The sequence below is a fragment of the Monodelphis domestica genome, chromosome 4 (genome assembly GCF_027887165.1).
Source record: "Monodelphis domestica isolate mMonDom1 chromosome 4, mMonDom1.pri, whole genome shotgun sequence".
In the NCBI taxonomy this organism is placed as follows: Eukaryota; Metazoa; Chordata; class Mammalia; order Didelphimorphia; family Didelphidae; genus Monodelphis; species Monodelphis domestica.
In genome coordinates this window covers 414,778,963-414,799,826 of record NC_077230.1, presented here as the reverse complement: position 1 = coordinate 414,799,826, position 20,864 = coordinate 414,778,963, and the positions used below count along the sequence as shown (strand labels likewise).

General features: G+C 49.2%; 1 protein-coding gene across 1 annotated transcript; it reads left to right on the top strand.

Moving 5' to 3' along the window:
* The first annotated feature begins 425 nt into the window (after positions 1-425).
* VWA1 (von Willebrand factor A domain containing 1) lies at positions 426-15,269 on the top strand. Its single transcript, XM_007481084.3, has 6 exons — positions 426-1,017; positions 4,500-5,063; positions 9,219-9,497; positions 9,793-10,065; positions 12,323-12,592; positions 13,656-15,269. The coding sequence occupies exons 1-6, from the start codon at positions 948-950 to the stop codon at positions 13,685-13,687; spliced, it is 1,488 nt and encodes a 495-aa protein (XP_007481146.1). The 5' UTR covers positions 426-947; the 3' UTR covers positions 13,688-15,269.
* Positions 15,270-20,864: the final 5,595 nt, after the last annotated feature.

Here is a 20,864-nt window from a genome sequence, read left to right as displayed (position 1 = left end):
CCCTTCTCTCTTGAGAATCCCAGGCCTGAATCCCTGGACCGGAGGGGCAGAGGGAAGAGTCCCTAGGGCCAGGAGGGGATGATGGATGCTGGCTGGTGGAGGGATGGATTAGGGGACATCTGGCCCCTCACTCTCTAGACAGCTAAGGAGACGGAAGCCCAGGAGAGCACCGGCAGCATCCCAGCCCAGGTCTTTAGCAGCCCCGGGAGAGGGGAGGAGCATGTGGTCCGGTGGCCGAGCCCGCGGCCAGCCTTTTCCAGGGTATTTCCCGCTCCGAGCTCCTGGTTTTGGCCGGCCCAGAGTTTCTCAGAGCCAAAGGGGGCCCGAGGGGAGAGGAGAGAAAGGGAGGGGAGGGGATCCCCCGGGCGGAGGAGGGGGCTGTGACTCCCAGGCCGCAGCCACACTTTGGAAAGAGGTGATGCTCGCGCGCGTGTCTGAGCGCGTCTCTGCGTCCGTCCATCCGGAGGCTCGTGGGCAGGGGAAGCACAGGCGGGCGGGGCCGGGCGGGCCCGGAGTGGGAAGGAGGAGGAGCGGGTCCCGAGCCGAGCCCGGGCGGCTAAAGCGGCTGCCGCCCCGCCCCCCTTTCCCCTAACCCTCCTCCCCCCCGCCCCCCACCTTCAAGCTTCGAGTCTCGGCGGGGGAGGCGAGGAGGCGCGAGGAGAGGGGAGAGGGGAGAGCGGAGAGCGGAGAGCGGAGAGGGGAGAGAGAGGAGAGAGAGGAGGAAGAGAAAGAGGATCAGGCAGCCCAGGACCCAGACCCAGACCCAGTTCCAGCAGCGGCAGCAGCAGTAGCAGTAGCGCTAGCGCGTGGAAGGCTGGGCAGGGGCTGGGGACCCTAGTATGCGCGGATCCCGCCGTTCTGGTCCCCGACTCAAGTCCCGCGCCCGAGGAGATTCGGGGTAGAGACCTGAGGCGGCAACGACGACGACGGTGGCGGTAGCGGCCGCAATGATTATGTGGGCGGCCCTGGGCCTCCTGTGCCTGCCGCTGGCTCTGGGGCAGAGCATACCTGAGCCAGGTGAGTGAGCTTGTGCGCCTGGGGCTGAGGGCAGCCTGGCTGCAGAGGTTTGGGGGGCGCAGCATTGATGGGGCTCGGGAAAGCCGCTGCTCCGGGCCGCAGACTCCTTACAAAAGCAAGTTATTTGCTGCCTCAAGGCTAGAAGATGTTGGGCTGGGGAGTCCATTGGTTATCACCAGAGTCTCCCTGCCCTCCACCACCATAAAAGCCTCGGGACCAGACGGTTAAACACTTCCCAGGATTCCAGATGTGATGTGCCTCCCCTCCAGGCCAGCTGTGAGCTCTGCTCTCCCTCCCTGCTGTTTTTGTACTCAGAAAGGGATAATTACAAGAAATCATAAACCTGTAGGGTTCCGCATCCTAGCCCTGGGTCATCCACCCCCTGACCCAAACAGAGGGTGCCCTGTCATCTCACTCCCAGAGAAACTGCTTGGCTTTCTCACTCTCTTTCCCTTTAGTTTTGGAAACTCCCTCTGGTTCCCTTACCCCTCCCTTTCCTGACCTGTCTGTCTCTGTCTCTCTCTTTGTCTCTCTCTGTCTCTGTGTCTGTGTCTGTGTCTGTCTCTCTCCCTCTCTCTCTGTCTCTGTCTCTGTCTCTCTCTCTGTCTCTGTCTCTCTGTCTCTGTCTCTCTGTCTCTCTCTCTCTGTCTCTCTCTCTCTCTCTCTCTCTCTCTCTCCTTGTATTCTACTCTCCAAGTGGGCCATTCTTTTTCTTTAGCTCCAGGTTTTCTTTTCTGCTAAAAGACCCTTAGGGCAAGGAAAGGAGCCCAGGAGGGGCTGGAGAGAAGGCTGGCTGGGGCCCCCTCCCATACACTGAGCCACCTGTACCACCTGGTTTGGGCCCAGGTGGGTATAACAAGCATGTATGTGTATCCGTTCTATTCTAATGATCTTGGAGAAGTGGAGCTGGGAACATTGGCAAGGGGGTAACAGACTGAGATCTAGAGAACTGTCCTACCTTGTTTTTCCCACCTGTGGAATGGGCACACATAGGAGAAGGGTCTGCCAGAGGGATCATGGATGTAGATAATTAATTTAGAGATGGAAGAGATCTCATGGGGCATCTGGTGCAATCCCATCATTTGACAGATGGGGAAACCAAGGCTCAGAGAGACATTATTTGTTCAAGATCATTCAGTTAGTAACAGAAATAGGATCTGAACGCAGGCCCTTCCATTCCAGTATGTCTCCACAGGGCTGCCTTTGATTTCAGAGAGCTCTCTCTATTTAGCTGTGGGAAATTGAAGCCCATTTTGGGTGAGATCACACAGTGAGTTTGGAACAAAGCCTGGATTAAAACCCAGGTAGCCTGAATTTCAGCCCTCTGCTCACACAGTCATTTGAAGGAAAACAAAGACAGTTTGGGGGAGTCACTCACATCAAAGAACAGGAGAGAGTTGGGTTTTGGGGTCCCTCCCCCCAATTCTTATTCCATCACCACCGTTAGGGGAGCTAGGGGTTTCAAGAGACTGGATTCAAAGGTTCTCTGAACCTGTCTGTGCCTTCTCTCCATGGAGAGCCCTCAGATACATACTAGGCTTTTTGGATTGCTCCCAGAAGACTATGCCTTCAAAGCTTCCTCCACCCCCATTTTGGGTCAAGCTGATTCTCTGTGATCAGGCCTGTGGGGAGTTCGCTTCTTGCCGGTGCCTGCCTGGCATTCGAGGCTCAGCCTAGGCAAGAGCTTTAGGAGAAAGAGTGATTGTCCTCTGGGCCCTGGGAGCCGGCAGTTCCTTCAATGCAGCTTTTCTTAGGCAAAAGAAAAGGAGTGGAGAGGGGGATTGCCCCACCGGAGAGGTGAAAGGCTGAGCTCCAGCTAAGGGCTCCTTTAGAAATCACAGCTTTCCATGGGCTGTACCATGAGGGAGTGGCAAGGAAGACTAGAGTCTTCCTTGAAGTCCTTCCAAGTCCGCATTGCCTTGAAGAAGGAAGGGGTGGGCCAATGAAGCCAAGCAGGAAGAAGGGGCTATTCAGGCTCCCCCAACTTTGTGCCATTCACACATAGGCTGGACACAGGCCAGCATCCTATGGGGGCTCAAGCCGACTGTGGCTGGTTCCCCTCAGGAAGAACCCCAGCACATCAGCATCTCTCAGCTAAGAAGGGCTTTAGAGACCATGTAGGAGAGAAACTGAGAGGGGAAGGAGAGAAGAAGAGACTGGCAGGGGTACTCAACCAGTGGGCAGAGGCAGCCCAGAAGGGCACATGGACAGCTGAGCCAAATCTGGCAATACATTTGGTCCCTCAGGCTGAGGCAGCTTCCAGCATGGAACTGCCAACCTACAGACTTCCTGACACATATTTCACCAGGACACAGTTATTCAGGGACCCCAGGGCCCTGTAGCCCTAGAAAGATCTCAGCAGGCTGGCACCTGGGAGACCCTACCCCTTTTTCCTTCTCCTACCTCCTTCATTTCACCATTTCCTCTTTAGCTTCCCCCACCCATCTCTTCCCCTTCTCCCTCTCCTCTCTTCTCCCCTCCTTTACCTCTTCTCTTTCCTCTTTTTTTCCTGTCTCCTCCACTCCCTTTCTTAACTCCTCCATCTCTGACATCTACTTTCCCTTTTCTCTCTCTCCCTTTCTGCCACTCCCCTGTTCCTTCTCTCTTCCCCTTCCTCTTCATCTCCATCCCTCCCCTCTTTTTCTTCTCCCCTCCCTCCCTCTCTCCCTTCTTCCTCCCTCTTCTTCCTCCTTTTTTCTTTCTCCCCTCCTCCCCCTTTCCCCCCTCTTTCCCTCCCTTCCTCTCCTCTCTCTGTCTTCCCCTCCCTTCCTTTTTCCCTCTCCTCTAGCCCTACCTCACAAGGTTGTTGTAAGGATCAAATGAGATTTGATCTTTCATCAGTCAATCAAGTGAGATTAAGAGTGCTGAGCCTGGAGTGGGGAAGAGTGAAAAAAGCAGAGCCAAAAGAACTTGTATACAATAATGGCAATATTGTCCTAAAAGGGATTGTGAATAACTAAGCTATTCTGAGCCATGTGAATATTCAAATCAATTACAAAGGAAATGATGAAGGGAAATGCTGTCCACTCTAGAGAAAGAACCCGTATAAGGAAATATGGATTGTAAGAGTCCATACATATTATCTATGTCAAACATTGGCCTTTCCTAATGCGAGGCTAGAAGAGAGGGGGGAGGGAGACCACCGAGAACTCAAAATGCGACAAAAACAAGTAAATATTTTTCAAAAGAAAAAAAAAACTTAATTAGTTCAAATCTAGCCTCAGACATTTACTAACCGTGTAATCCTGAGCAAGTCACTTAGCCCTGTTTGCCTCAGTTTCCACATCTGTAAAAGGAGAAGGAAATAGCAAACCACTTCACTGTCTTTGCCAAGAAAACCCTAGATAGGGTCACAAAGAGTCAGGCAAGACTGAAATGACTGAATTCAACAATAACAAAATATGCTAGCTATGAGTATTATTATTGTTGTTGTTGTTATTGTTCCACTGCTGACCCCTTCTCTGTCCATCTTTTTCTGCCAGGCCCTGCTACCCCATCCTCAGCTGCTCATGGTGACCTCCTCTTTTTGCTGGATAGCTCAGCTAGTGTGTCCTACTACGAATTCTCCCGGGTGAAGGAGTTTGTGGGGCAGCTGGTACAACCGCTGCCCTTGGGCCCAGGGTCTGTGCAGACCAGCATGGTACACGTGGGCAGTGAGCCCACTGTTGAGTTCCCCTTTGACCGGCACCACTCAGGAGCTGCTGCACAGGAGGCCATCCAGGCAGCCAAGCAGCTGATGGGGGACACCAACACAGGCCTGGCCTTGGCTCTGGCCAAGAAGCAGCTGTTCACCACCGAGGCAGGTGCTCGGTCTGGCGTGCGCAAGGTACTAGTGTGGGTGACCGACGGCGACTCAAGCGACGATGTGCAGGCTCCCATGCAGGTGCTCAAGGACCTGGGGGTGACCGTCTTCATCGTCAGCACGGGTCGGGGCAACTTCCTGGACCTTTCTGCTGCTGCCTCCCAGCCCCCCGAGAAACACTTGCGCTTCGTGGATGTGGATGACCTTCAGATTATCATCCCCGAGCTGCGGGGCGCCATTCTTGGTAGGCTCTCGACCCCAGGGAAGCCTACCATGTGCAGAAAGCATGAGAGTCTGAGGTTAGACTTCAGGCAGAACTTATTTCCTGAAGTGGCTAGGGAAATGCCATGCATTTATTCATACAGATTTATTTATTTTTTCTTAACTCTCACCTTCTGTCTTGGACTCAATACTGTGGATTGGTTCCAAGGCAGAAGAGTGCTAAGGGCTAGGCAATGGGAGTTAAGTGACTTGCCCAGGGTCACACAGCTAGGAAGTGTCTGAGACCAGATTTGACCAGCTCTAGGTCTGGTTCTCAATCCACTGAGCCACCCATGTAGACATTTTAAAATGCCTACTACGTTCAAGGTGCCAGAGCTAGAGAGGCAAAAAGGAACAATCCCTGCCCTTAGGAAGCTTAGTTTCTGCTTAGAGCATAGTGGGCTATATAGTAAGCCCATAGATGAGTAAATAAATACAAGATAATTTGGGGTTTCTTTCCTTTTTTTTCTTTTAGATTTTTTTAAATTTACACATTTTTTCCCTAGGGTTACATGATTCTCAACACAAGATCATTTTAAAGCAATCACATGACTCCAGATCAAAGTTTTCTAGGTCAATTCCTTCATTTTACACCTGAGGAAATTGAGGCCCCCTGAGAACAGTGTTCCTTGGCCTCTAAAGGTAGCCCTCTTTCCTTTCCACCTGTTAATACCTGTGCTCAAACAGGAGGGTGGGGAATCAGGAACAGACTTTGAGTAAATGGTACCAACTGACCTGGAGATTAAGGGAAGATAACATTCTAGGAAGTGGAGGTGAGGAGGTGAGGAGGCTTGGGGAGTAGCCAGGTGAAGGTATGGATGCCGGAAATGGAATACCGAGTTCAGGAATCAGCTAATAGGGTTTGTCTTGGATGTGGCATGCCTGGAAGGGAGAGATAGGAAATGTCTGGAAAGGTGGTGGCGGACATTCAACTCCAGTTTGTATTATATCCTAGAAGCAGTTTTTGGTGTTCACTTGTTCAGTCATGTCCAATTCTTGATGAGGTCATTTGGGCTTTTCTTGGCAATGATACTGGAGTGGTAGTTGGCCATTTCCTTCTCCAGCTCATTTTACAGAGGAGGAAACTGAGGCAAACCAATTATATCTGCTTCTGTGTGACTCCATTTGGGGTTTTCTTGGCAGAGATACTGGAGTGGTAGTTGGCCATTTCCTTCTCCAGCTCATTTTACAGAGGAGGAAACTGAGGCAAACCAATTATATCTGCTTCTTTGTGACTCCATTTGGGGTTTTCTTGGCAGAGATACTGGAGTGGTAGTTGGCCATTTCCTTCTCCAGCTCATTTTACAGAGGAGGAAACTGAGGCAAACCAATTATATCTGCTTCTGTGTGACTCCATTTGGGGTTTTCTTGGCAGAGATACTGGAGTGGTAGTTGGCCATTTCCTTCTCCAGCTCATTTTACAGAGGAGGAAACTGAGGCAAACCAATTATATCTGCTTCTTTGTGACTCCATTTGGGGTTTTCTTGGCAGAGATACTGGAGTGGTAGTTGGCCATTTCCTTCTCCAGCTCATTTTACAGAGGAGGAAACTGAGGCAAATAGGGCAAAATGACTTTCGCAGGGTCACATGGCTAGTAAGTATCTGAGGCTAGATTTGAACTCATGAAGATGAGCCTTTTTGATTCCAGGACCTATGCTCTACCTACCTTTCCAGCCTAATTCTACATCATTCCCCTTCTCATATACTCTACTGTCCAACCAAACCAACCTTGACGTTTCTCAAAAATAACGAACCACAAATGTGGCCTCAGACACTTCCCAGCTGTGTGACCCTGGGCAAGTCACTTCACCCCCATTGTGTAGCCCTTGCCATTCTCCTGTCTTGGAACCCATCCTCAGTAGTGATTCCGAAGGTGCAGAAGGTAGGGGTTTTTTAAAAAGAAAAATGATCATTTTTGTAGCATTTATATAGCTTTAAAATTTGTACGCATTTTACATGTTATCACATTAGAGAAAAAGGGTTCTAGCAATGGGAGAAGAGAACCCAGAGGATTGTGGGTCTCCAGCTGGAGGGGACCTCAGGAGTCCTCCAGTCATGGGATCAGAGTATCATGAGCTCATAGGTCCAGAATGAAATCGACGAGGGCCCCTCCTGGGGATGAACAAACAGGGAGGGAGCCAGGAGGTGCGTCGAAGCTTCTTTTGGCTGGAATGATGAGACTCTCTTATGATTCAGAAGCGCTGGATGAGCTCTGCAGGGGAGACGTGGGCATGGGCGGGCAGGGCAGACTTCTCGGAAGGGGAGGCACTTGAGTTGGACCTCGAAGGAGCTCCTCAGACCCCAGGGCTGGAGGCTGGGGGGATCCGAACAGTCTGGTCTGGCCGCCCGGACTGTGCCCGGTGGGGAGGCTGGAAGAGGGACTGGGACCTTGCGGGAAGACCTTGGAGGCTTGGGTTGAGCGTGTGGGCAGTGGAGGGAGCCCTGCTCCAGGCCTCAGTGTGGGAGACAGCTCAGAGGAGCAGCAGGGAGGGCAGTAGTTGGGGAGGGGGATGAGGGGAAGCAGCAGGGCGCTGGCAGCTCTGCCTTCCTCTCTCTCCCACCTCTCGAGAGGGAGGGGGCTGCCCAGCAGGTGGGCTGCGGCCCTGACATTCTTCGTGGCCTAGCCAGAGGCATCTGGCCCAAGCCCAGGCCAGCTGTGGCTGCAGAAACAGGCCAGAAGCCGAGGATTCTTGCATCCCCTCTGGGTTAATCATTGGCCTCCTAGCAGCGGGGAAAGGAGGTGGGTCACGTGCTGGAGGATGGAGCGGCCAGAAAGGGCTGCTCCTTAAGAATCCTGCCCAGGAAGGCTCCCAGGCCGGAGGAAGAGGGGTTCCTTCTGCCCTTTTAGCTCTGGCTCTCAGAGGGGGTGGGTGGTGGAAGCCTGTGGCTATGGGGTGGTGGGTCCTTCGGGGGAGGCATGGGCTCCATTTGAACTAATACAAAACAACAACCCTTACTTTCTGTCTAAGTGACAACGCTAAGACCGAAGGGCAAGGGGAGGCAGTGGATGTTAAGTGACGTGCCCAGGGTCACACAGTTGGAAGTATGTGAGGCTCAATTTGAACTCGGGTCCTTCTGACTCCAGCCTTGGCATTCTCTCCACTGTGCCACCTGGCTGCCCCTCTCCCCTGAACGATCGCATCATCTTGAACTGGTCCTTTAAGCCATCCCACCAGATATCTTCTGAATACGCTCAAGGCTCTGGCGATCCTCTGCTCCCAAACCTCCCGTAGCTCCCCACTGCCTACAGGATAAATTCCAAGGCATGCAGCCAGGGTGAGAGGGATCTGGAAACGTGAGCTTCTCCCTTCCTAGGGGAGGGAGAAGGAATATGATTCCCTGCCTATTCTTAGAGAGAGCTTCAGCCTGAGGTCTTGGGGCTCAGCCAGGCAGAGAAGCAGAAGTGCTGCCAGGGCAGAGCTGGGCTGAGTCGCAGGTCCGGTCTAGCTCAGCTCACTAGGGAGGGAGGCATCATGGGTCGGTGAAAGGAGCATTGATTCCAGTCACAGGCCCTGGGTTCAAATCCCACCTCCGAGGCTGCCAGGGCATGGCAGTTAACCTCCTAGAGATCCGTTTCTTCCTCTGTAAAAGGAGGGGGCTGGTCTGTGGTCTTCTGAGGTCCATCCCAGCTCCAGGCGTGGAGGACGTAAGGTGTCTGTGTACTGGGAAGAGCCACATCCTTGTCATGATGCCCATTGTGCAGGTGAAGAAAGTCAGACCCCAGGGCAGGGACCGATCAGGAAAGGGGATCTCTAAGCCCTTACTGAGTCAGCCAGACAAAGCGTCCTCCTCTGGAGGGTCCTGGGAAGGAAGGGGTAGGGAGAAGGGAACCTCAGTGGGCAGCTATGTGTCTCAGTGGATGGAGAGTCAGGTATAGAGATGAGAGGTCCTGAGTTCAAATCTGACTTCAGACTCATTTCCTAGCTGGGTGACCCTGGGCAAGTCACTTAACCCCCATTGCCTAGCCCTGACCACTCCTGCCTTGGAACTGATACACAGTACTACTTCTAAGACAGATCAGAGTTTAAAAAAAAATAAAAAGAATTCTGGCCCTTCTGGGAAAGCATCTTGGAGGAGAGGCTTCCTGACCTCCCATATGTCTCTTCTCTCTTTCTTTCTCCTCTTTTGCCATGGCCAGAGGCAATGCGGCCCCAGCAGCTCCACGCCACTGATGTCACGTCCCAGAGCTTCCGCCTGGTATGGCCACCCCTGCTGTCCGGTGACTCTGGCTACTACCTGTTGGAGGTAGCCCCCAGCGCCAACCCAGGAGCCAAGCAGAGCCGCCAATTGTTTGGGAATGAGACCAGCTGGGTCTGGGATGGTCTGGAGCCCGGCACCACCTACAAGGTGGTCTTGGTGCCCGAGTCCAACCTGCAGTACCTGGCCCCACAGACTATCCAAGTCACTACCTTGGAAGGTGAGACTCTGGGGGAGAATGAAGGGAGGAAGAAGAAGGGCTGGGGGTTTGGAAGGGGATGCCCCCCCCCCAGAGGATGCTGGGAGGAGGAAGAATCTGGTAAGGCAGAAAGAAACCGCCCCAGCCAAGGAAGAGGAGAGAGAAAAGGGCACGGAGACGCCCAGAACAGAAGAATTAGGGTTCAAGAAAAGGAATTCTTCCCTCAAACAGACTGAAGGGAGGGCTGGAAGGGCAGCGCGGGTGGGGCGAGGGAGGATGTGGGACTCCAGGCTCCCCTCTCCATTCCCACCCACAGAAGAGGTCAGCCCAGCCCAGATCCTCATTTCCCATTGGAAGCCTCACAGCTTTCATGTGAGCTGGGGCCCGTCACCCGTGGGTGTGCTCCGGTACCAGGTCCTGTACGGACCCCTGCCTGCGGGTGGTGCCCAACTCCTGGAGGTGCCCGCCACCGAGAACAGCACCACGCTGGACAATCTGTCACCCAACACCACCTACCTGGTCACTGTGGCTGCCATCTACCAGTCTGGCCGTGAGAAAGCTCTGTCTGCTAAGGCTTGTACGCAGGAAGGTGAGGAGGTTGGGCGCAAGGAACATCCTCCTGGAGGACCAACATCCAGGGGTTCGCGACTGCGGGAGACACAGACACAAGGCAGGGCCATCCCTAGTTTAACCCAGCACAGAGGGGCTCAGTTGAATTCCACAAAGAGCTTGGAAGTGTGGACTTCAGGTTACAAGGCAGTATGGTACAGGGGAGAGAGGACTAGCCTTAGGGGCCAGGAGGCCTGGGTTCAAATTCTGCCCCATCCTATTCTGGCTCTGTGTTCATCATACTTAACATCTGTTAAATAAGTCTGATTTAAAAAAGAAGAAGAAACTGTTCTCCTATGCCAGAAATGGCACAGATTTGTAGAGAAAATTGGGCTTTGAGTCAGGAGATTTGAGTTTGAGTCTTAACCAACACTTAGAGCTGAAAGGGAGCTCTGAAGGAGGAAACTGAGGCTCCCATAGAAATGACTTGTTCAAAGTCATAAAGCTGGAGGGTGGTGGTGGTGGTAGGGTTGAAGCAGTGTAGTATAATGGCTAGGACTCAAAGGTCATTATGATCATGATTTAAATCCAAAGTCACATACTAGTTATGTGATGCCAAGCAAGTAACTTAACTGCTCTTTGCTTTAGTTATCCCCTCTGCAAAGTGGGGGAAGAAAAAGCAACAAGCACCTAAGGGGATAGAGTGCAGAGTCTGCAGTCAAAAAGACTCGAGTTCAAATATGACCGCAGACACTTATTAACTGGGAGACTCTGGGCCAGTCACTTAGTTCTGTTGGCCTCAGTTTCCTCATCTGTCAAATGAGCTGGAGAAGGAAACGACCAACCACTCCAGTATCTTTACCAAGAAAACCCCAAATGGGGTCACAAAGACTCAAGACACGACTGAAAGAAATGAATAACAACAAAGACAACAAGCTTTTACTAAAGGCTTACTGTGTGTCAAGCCCTGTGCTGGGGGATGCAAAAGAGAGTCCTTGTCCTCAAGAAGCTTACAATCTAATGGACTGATAATAAAAAATAAACAAGTCATAAAAGGGAATGGAAATATAAGGCGAACGGGGAAGATGAGAAGGCAGCTAAGGCAAGGAGACCTCATCCTGGACAGTGAGAGACAGATTTGGGAGGTGAATAAAGGCTGCCTAGCCTGGGCTTCTCCCCCAAATGGAGGGATTCACCAGTGGGAGAAGGGGGCTTGAGAGTGGAGGCATGTCTGCCCAGGGTGGGAGGATGAGCTCTTCAGGTTTTGAAGGTTCCCCCACCTCTGGGAGTCAAAGAAAACCCCCTGATTCCAGGAGCTTGGGGGGAATGCTTAGGAGATGAAGATTCCAGGGCATGAGGTCAGAGAGTGGGAAACCCAGAAGGTGAGGTGAATTCCCCCATGGAGCCACCGAATTGTTCCACCCACTCATCGTTTGGGAAGCTTCCAGGTGGGCAGAAATGTGCCCTGCGTGATTTCCCCAGAGTCCTCTCAAGTTAGTGGCCCTAGGAGGTGATGGAGGTCATCCTTTGCTTCCTCCCTGCCCTAGGAGGTGATGGAGGTCACCCTTTGCTTCCTCCCTGCCCTAGGAGGTGATGGAGGTCATCCTTTGCTTCCTCCCTGCCCTAGGAGGTGATAGAGGTCACCCTTTGCTTCCTCCCTGCCCTAGGAGGTGATGGAGGTCACCCTTTGCTTCCTCCCTGCCCTAGGAGGTGATGGAGGTCACCCTTTGCTTCCTCCCTGCCCTAGGAGGTGATGGAGGTCACCCTTTGCTTCCTCCCTGCCCTAGGAGGTGATGGAGGTCATCCTTTGCTTCCTCCCTACCCTAGGAGGTGATGGAGGTCACCCTTTGCTTCCTCCCTACCCTAGGAGGTGATGGAGGTCATCCTTTGCTTCCTCCCTGCCCTAGGAGGTGATGGAGGTCACCCTTTGCTTCCTCCCTGCCCTAGGAGGTGATGGAGGTCACCCTTTGCTTCCTCCCTGCCCTAGGAGGTGATGGAGGACATCCTTTGCTTCCTCCCTGCCCTAGGAGGTGATGGAGGTCACCCTTTGCTTCCTCCCTGCCCTAGGAGGTGATGGAGGTCACCCTTTGCTTCCTCCCTACCCTAGGAGGTGATGGAGGTCATCCTTTGCTTCCTCATGTTTCAAGTGAGGGGGTTGAATGGGATGGCCTTTCCAGGCCTAATTTACGGGACTGTGATGTTGAGGATTGTCCCTCCCTGGCCCTGGCCCTTCGAGGCTAGGCTTTCCATCCCTCAGGCCTCCACTGACCTCAGCCCCCTCTCTGCCCTGGGGCCAGTGGCCTCCAAGACTGGGCGCCTCTACTTTCAGAGCCTGGGTCCTAGCACTGTGAATGCCTCCTGGGACTCAGCGGAAGGCGACGTCCGGGGCTACCGGGTCCGGTGCCGGCGGCAGCTGGGGCCCCCGTCCCTCCTCAGCGTCTCCCCTCAGACCCACAGCGTCATCCTCACAGGCCTGGCTGCGGGCACCACCAACCACGTGTGTGTGACTCCCATCTACCCAAGCCACCCTGGGCCCCGGCGCTGCCAGACCGTCCGCATGCACCCTGGTGAGTGGGGAAGGGCATAAAGGGTGGGGGGCTTTCCATCGGGGCTCAAAGCTGCCTCTTCCTGGAAGCCTTCCTGTCAGGCCAGGGCAGCAGCACATCTAAGAGCCTTCAATAGAGTTCTGGACTTCAGAGCTGGAAGGGGGGCATCTAGCCTTGTTTTAGCGATGAGAAGTCTCTGGAAGTGACTTGAACCCAAGCCCTCTTAACTCCGGACCTAGTGCTCTTTCCATTGTACCATGCTGCCTCCCTCCCACCAGGGCCACTTGACCAGTAGGCTGGACACTAAGAGCCCTCAAGCCAGGCAACCAATACTTGCTAAGTGTGTGACCCAGAGAAAACCACTCGCTCTTTCTGAGCCAGTTTCCCCATCCCTAAAATGGGTACCGCTTGTCTTACACAGAGATTGGGAGAAAAGCTCCACTGAAATGTTTTTCCCAGCCCTTGACACTGTTCTGTCTTAGAGTTTATACTAAGACAGAAGGTAAAGTTTTTAAAAAAAAGTTTGGGGGCAGCTGGGTGACTCAGTGGATGGAGAGCCAGGTCTGGAGATGGGAGGTCCTGGATTCAAATCTGTTCTCAGGTACTTTCTAGCTGTGTGGCCCTGGGCAAGTCACTTCACCCCCGTTGCCTGCCCTTATTACTCTTCTGCCTTGGAACCGATACATAGTATTGATTTTAAGATGGAAGATCAGGGTTATTTTGCTTTTTATTTTTTAATTGAAATTTTTATTTAATTAATTAATTTAGACTATTTTCCCATGGTTCCATGATTCATGTTCTTTCCCTCCCCTCCTCCCACCTCTCCCCCTAGCCGACGTGCAATTCCCCTGGGTTTTACACATGTCATTGATCAAGACCTATTTCCATATTATTGATAATTGCACCAGGGTGGTTGCTTACAGTCTACACCCGCCATTTTGCTCTTTTTAAATGGACTGGGGAGTCCTGAAGGGTCCTGGTCCACAGAGTTATTGGGTCTTCTCAGCCCCCCTGGAAGGCTCAGGTTTGCTCCGTGAGGACATTTTCAGACACAGAACTGACAGTATCTTCTGCCTCTTTTCAGTCACGCCAGCCCCTGAGTATCGGCCCACTTAGCCACACCCCAAGATGCCCTTAAGTCCCAGATACCAGAGGAGAGCCGAGCCTTTCCCTGGGAAACAGACCAGAGGGGAAAGCACTGGACCCAAGAGATTGGCGAGAGAAGATGAGATCTCCGTGGCGAATTGGACCCCGGGAGCCCCACTGGTCCTTTCCTGACCTTTCCTGGGTGCCTCAATCAAGTGGGCCAGTGGTCAGCTTGGGTGATCCTCGAGGACTTGGCTCCAAAGCCTGAGGTGCTGGGGGCTCACTCCCTTCTCTCTTGTACTAACATACACGTCGTGGATGGCTACCCAAAGCGAAGAGATGAGGCGGCGAGGAGCTGTTGGCCTGGGCCCTTGGCTTTGTTTTCCTGACCCTGGTTTCCCTGGAAGAGAAGTGGGGGTGGGAATTGCGACAAGCCTCCCTTGGGGAAGCTGAGCGGGGCTGGCCACAGGTCTAGAATGTAGGCAGAGAGGGACAGTGGGGTGACCCCTGCCCCTTCCAGCGTGCCCACTCCTAATCTTAACGGTCATCCCCTGCCACGAGATTTCCCCCCACCTCCACCTCCGAGTTAGGACTATCCATTCCTCTCCTTGCCATGTGGCAGAGCCTTTCCCCAAATGCAGAGTTCCTCTCCATCTCTAGCACGGGATCTCCAGGGCACTGAAGCCCAAGTGAGAATTATATCAGACCTCTCTCCAAGAAGAGTGGGCAAGGAGAGGGCACAAGGATGGGTCCTGCCACAAACCATGTTTGACGTGGAACATCTCCCTCTTTTTTTAACCCTGGCCTTCTGTCTTTGTATCAGTTCTAAGAGAGAAGAGTTTCAAGGGCTAGGCAATGGGGGTTCAGTGACTGGCCCAGGGTCACCTAGCTAGGAATTATCTGAGGTAAGATTTGAATGCAGGACTTCCAGACTCCAGGCCAGGCTCTCTATCCACTGTACTACCTAGCTGCCCTTTTAAATTTAAATTTAAAAAATAATTCTTCCCTGGGTTGCTGTGGCTAGGTGACAGAGACAGGGTCTGTCAGCATATCTGTCCCAGGCTCACCTCTGTGCCAAGCAAGATGGGGAAATCTGATGTTCAGCATCCATCACACAGCAGACCCTGGGGATGCAAAATGAAGAGAGAATAAGCCCCTGCCCTCCAGGTTCTTGCATTCTATTGGAGCCATCGAAAGGGTCTACTGGAGGGATTGGATTGGGGTTCAAAGCAAAAATGGGCAGAAGCCACTTTGTCCAAGTGCCCCAGGTGGGGGCAGCTGCGGAGAGGGCTGGATGTTCAGTATTCTGCCCTGCCCCTCCGTATGAGGCGGCCTGGTTTCTCATGGACTCTCTGACCTTGTTCCAGCTTAGTTTCCCCTTTGTAGTCCAGTAGGAGGGCGGGGTGGCCCAGGGGTGCTTAGAACTCCCCAGCTCATGCTAAGGAGGGCTCCAAAAGGAGACCTTGTGTTCAAATCCCAGTCAGTGGGTGTCCTGTTCATCTACTGATTCTGGCCCAGGCTGAACTGAACTAACTGAAGGCTTTATCATTCCTTGTTTCCCCATTAATGTACCAGACTTCCAAATGACAATAAATTAAGCCTATACACAGAATGGTTTTCTTTGCCCGTTTCTTCTTTGGGTTTTGGTAAAAAGTCACAGATGACCTCTAGAGAAGCAACTGTGGGAGCCAGACGCAGATCAAAGCAGATGATCCTCACGTTGACTTCTTTTCGGCTTTATTTGGAGTTCTGGCTTTCTAGGAGCATTCTCTACCACAAGGGACCAATATGGCGGTATGGCTTGCACGATCACATATGTACAACCCAGATCACAATACTTAGCATCTCCGAGAGGAGGGAGGGAAAAGAAGGAGGAGGACCGTTTGGATCTTTTGATTCCGGAAAACGTACATAAAAAATTGTTATATGTCATTGGGAAAATATCTTTGAATAAAAAAGTCATGGATGGATGATGCAATATAAAAGACAAAACTACAGGTCTGTTTGCAAGAGCGGCCAGTGTCCAGGCCTGGTCTATGGGAGTGAGGTAGGGAGGGTGTTTACTGTTGTTGTTCCCAGTTTTATCAAGTGAAGTTAGCATGGCGTTCCAGAAAGAGAAACTGTTCGAATCTAGGCTCTGAGAGTCCTACTCCCTGGGCAATTCTGGGCACCGCAATTCCCCTCTTCGAACCGGCTTCCTCATTTGAAAAATGTTTGGGCTCGAGGATTTCTCAAGGCCCTTCCTTCCAGTCCTAAATGCAAAATTCTTCCCTCCTCTGTTCATTTTCATGATGACTGGCCAAACTCTATTCAACAAACACTTATTATAAAGACGCCTTTGTGTGTCAAACACTGCTGGGTGCTCCGTAGAAGGTCAGAGCTTGGAAGGGGCTTCTAAGGCCCTTGAGTCCAGCCCAGGATCCTCTCAACATCCTTCCTGGCTTGTGGTCCTCCAGGCTCTGCTTGATGGCCTGGAGGGAGGGGGCAACCCTTGCAATTCTGTTTACCTTGAATTTGTAAAAACCCTTAGTAAGTATTATAATGATAGATTTACTATATTATTAACATATTAGTATATATCATATAGTAGTAATATATTAGTACATTAACTATATTAGTAACAGTATATATTATATAGTAATAATATTAGTATATATCATATAGTAGTAATATATTAGTACATTAGCTATATTAGTAACGTTGTATATATTATATAGTAGGAATATTAATACATATTACATAGTAGTAATATATTAGTACATTAGCTATATTAGTAACAGTATATATTATATAGTAGGAATATTAGTATATATCATATAGTAGTAATATATTAGTACATTAGCTATATTAGTGACATTTGTATATATTATATAGTAGGAATATTAATACATATTACATAGTAGTAATATATTAGTACATTAGCTATATTAGTAACAGCATATATTATATAGTAATAATATTAGTATATATCATATAGTAGTAATATATTAGTACATTAGCTATATTAGTAACAGTATATATTATATAGTAATAATATTAGTATATGTTATATAGTAGTAATATATTAGTACATTAACTATATTAGTAACAGTATATATTATGTAGTAATAATATTAGTATATGTTATATAGTAGTAATATATTAGTACATTAACTATATTAGTAACAGTATATATTATATAGTAATAATATTAGTATATGTTATATAGTAGTAATATATTAGTACATTAACTATATTAGTAACATTTGTATATATTATATAGTAGGAATATTATACATATTATAGTAGTAATATATTAGTACATTAACTATATTAATAACATTCATATATTATATAGTAGTAATATATTAGTACATTAAATATATTAATATATATTATATAGTAGTAATGTGTTAGTATATATTATATATTAGCGATATAATAGTATATATTAGTACATTAAATATATTAGTAACATTGACTATATTGGCAACATTTGTATATATTATAGAGTAGTAATATTAGTATATATTATAGAGTAGTAATATGTTAGTACATTAAATACATTAGTATATAATATATAGTAGTACTATATTAGTACATTAAATATATTAGTATATATTATATAGTAGTAATATATTAGTACGTTAACTATGTTAGTAACATTAACTATATTGGCAACATTTGTATATATTATAGAGTAGTAATATATTAGCATATTAAATATATTAGTAATAGGTTGGTATATATTATATTAATATGTATTATATATTTTATATATAATATATTAGTAATAATTCTAAGACAGAAGAGCAAGGGCTAGGCAGTTGGAGTTGTGACTTGCCCAAGGTTATACAGCTAGGAAGTGTCCGAGGCCAGGCTTGAACCCAGGTCCTCCCAACTCCTGGCACTCTATCCACTGGGCTACCTAGCTGGCCCATATAGCTTTGTTTTTAAATTTAAAAACAGTCTTTCCTTGGGTTGCTGTGGCTAGTGGGCTGCTCCTTAAGAGAGACGGGGTCTGTCAGCATTTCTGTCCTTGCCCTGAGCTCTGTGCCAGAGCCCAAGCTCACCTCTGTGCCAAGCAAGATGGGAGAAATTCTATTCAACTCAACCGAGGAGTTGAATTCTATTCAACTATCACACAGTGGACACTGGGGATCTGCGTCTATGGCTAGGAAGTTCCCCTGACATCCCCCCCATGCTGCCTTTCCACCATTTCTACTCGCTGCTCCTAATTCTACCTGTAGGAGCTGAGCAGAACAAGGATCATCCCTCTTCCTTCTGGTTGCCCTCCTCTGGAGCCTCAGATAGCCCAAGGAGCCCATTGGGTCTTGGAGTGAAAAAGAAGACCTGCATTCTGATGCCTTTACTAGCCCTGGTGACCTTGGCTTAATATCTGAGCTAGTTTCCTTCTCAAGAAAATGGGAATGACTTCCCTTTCTCTGTATCTCCAGCACTTAGCACATAGTAGGCACTTGATGTACGTTGACCTCAAAAATCTCAGAGAATAGTAGTGAAGAGATTTGTGTAGTTTAATGCATTTTAGAAATGGGAAAGTTGTATAGTGGTATGGGTTTGGAACTTTTGAGTGAGGAAGACCTGAGTTCAAATTTTGCCTCAGATAATTATTTAACTTCTCTGGATTATAAAATGAGGAGGTTGGATTTGATGGCCTTGGAAGTTCCCTCTGTTTCCAAATCTCAGATCCTATGAATTATTATTATTATTATTATAACCCTTAGCTTCTATTTTAGAATCAAAACTATGCATTGGTTCTATGGCAGAAGAGTGGTAAGGGCTAGGTGATTGGGGTTAAGTGACTTGCCCAGGGTCACACAATGATGAAGTTTCTGAGGCCAGATTTTAACCTAGGTCTTTCCGATTCCAGGTCTGGCATTCTATCCACTGAGCCACCCAGCTGCCTCTGATCCCATGAATTATAAGTCATAGTCCCAGGACTCAGGGAGCTCAGGGTAGCATCAGCTAAAAAAAGAATGAGAAGTATTTCTTTATTAAGCACCTGTTATATGCCAAGTGCTGGGGATACAAATATAAAAAGAGAGTCTCTGCCCTCAAGGAGCTTGCACCCTAGGGTAGACTACACCTATAGGGGATTATTGGGGGGAAGTAGTTATGGCTGAGATCACTCAAAGATGATGAATGGGACCAGATGGAAGGATTGCTCTGCCCTTTCCACAGGCAATGATTGTGTTGTCTAACACCCTGACTTGGAGGCTGACGAAAAACCCAAACCAAACACTTTGTATGCAGTGGGCAAGCCCTTGCCCAAACAGTTTGCTTTAGGAATATCTTAATTGAGAGTGTATTTTTAAAAAGCAGTTTTACCGATGACCTCACAATTAGCACAAATGTTTGTGCCAACAGCAGCATTGCCAGTGAGTGACTACCCAGTTCTCTCCAGTGGGCTCCATCAATAGGAAACCAAGGGACAGCTAAGTGGCTCAGTAAATTGAAAGCCAGGCCTAGAAACAGGAGGTCCTGGGTTCAAATCTACCCTCAGACATGTTCTAGCTGTGTGACCTGGGGCAAGTCACTTGACCCCTATTACCTAGCCATTCCTTCTCTTCTGCCTTAGAACTAATCCACAGTATTGATTAAAAAATGGAAGATAATGTTTAAAAAAAAAGAAAGAAAAAAAGAAGCCCATTCCCTCCAGGGCAGTCCAAAACACCTCTGGACCATTTTCCTGGGCATGAAGATTTCCTTACTTGGAGCCTAAAATTTGATTCTACTTTATTGAATTCAATGGACCCTCACGTTTCCCCACCATGATTTTGGAACCATGATCTAATCAGCTCTGCTACTGACCTGAGAAGAAGCATGTCCATCTCCTCTCTTAAGGTCCCACTCATCATTCCTGTAACCTCTTTTCCATCCTTCCTCCATGTGCGCATTGTCTCTTACCTTTTAGAATGGAAGTTCCTTAAGGGTGGAGGCTATCTTTTTTGTCTTTGAATCCCTTGGCATTTAGCACAGTGTCTGAAACATATTGTTTCCTTATTAAGTACTTTTCCATCCATCCATCCCTCCCTCCATCAATCATCCATCCATCCCTCCATCCATCCTTCCATCAATCAACCATCCATCCATCCATCTATCAATCCATTCAACCATGTATCCATCCATCATTCCTAATTTTGCTCCCAGGATCAAGAAAAACAAAACTGATGCTATCACATGACAGCCCTTGAAATCTCCGGATAACTACCATGAGCCTTCTTTATCCTCTTCCAATCTTTAATCCTTTAGCTTGCTCTTAATTTATTCTATATGGTTGAAGTAAACGCCCTGGCCTCTTCCCAGTCCTAATTCCTAATTTATATAGCTTTGCCATATATGAAAAAAGGGCATTTTCTAAAACAGGGGTCCCCAAACTATGGCCTCCCCCTGAGGCCATGTATCTGGCCCCCACCTCACTTCCAGAAGAGGCACCTCTTTCATTGGCGGTCAGTGAGAGGAGCTCTGTATATGGTGGAGTTGCTCACATACAGCACTACTTCCAGTGACAATCCTTTGTGTGGCGCCTTGTTCTGAGAGTAACTGAATGAGAACGAGGCGCCCTGCAATAGATTACGTGGCTGCACAATGGAAGACGTCAGCATGGTGAGCTGCAATCTGGGGGAGGGGATTCCACACTGTGTAGACTGCTGCCCGTTATAGTGGTGACGGTGATGGGCCTGTGCAAGGTGTGACAGGCCCATCCCAGCCAGCGCTGCAGCCTCCACTATCCCAGACAGCGTTATACAGATTTGTTCATAGTTTGTTTGTTTTTATAGTCCGGCCCTCCAGCGATCTGAGGGACGGTGAACTGGCCCCCTGTGTAAAAAGTTTGGTGACCCCTGGAGTATAGGAAAGGAGCCACTTGGCCCATGTGAAGGCCCGTGGGAGGTGCGCTTCGCTGGCCCCTCTCCTGAAACAAGGCTTGAATCAGTTCCCCAAATATTGATCAAGGGTTTCTTGTGTGAAAGGCTCCAAGAGGAATAAATAAAATGTTCTATGGGAACACAGAGCAAACTGGCCATTCTGCTAGCTTTCCTGCCCATAAAAATTCCAGCTGTGAGCATTCACAATGAAAACAGGAACTTATTTTGCAAAATGTAAGGCATGTGTGAGCTACGGTAATGACAACTCAAGCAGAAGGACCATCTGCAGGGTTGCTGAATAGACTGAAAACAGGGATGAACGGCGCCCCTTCCCCTCCACC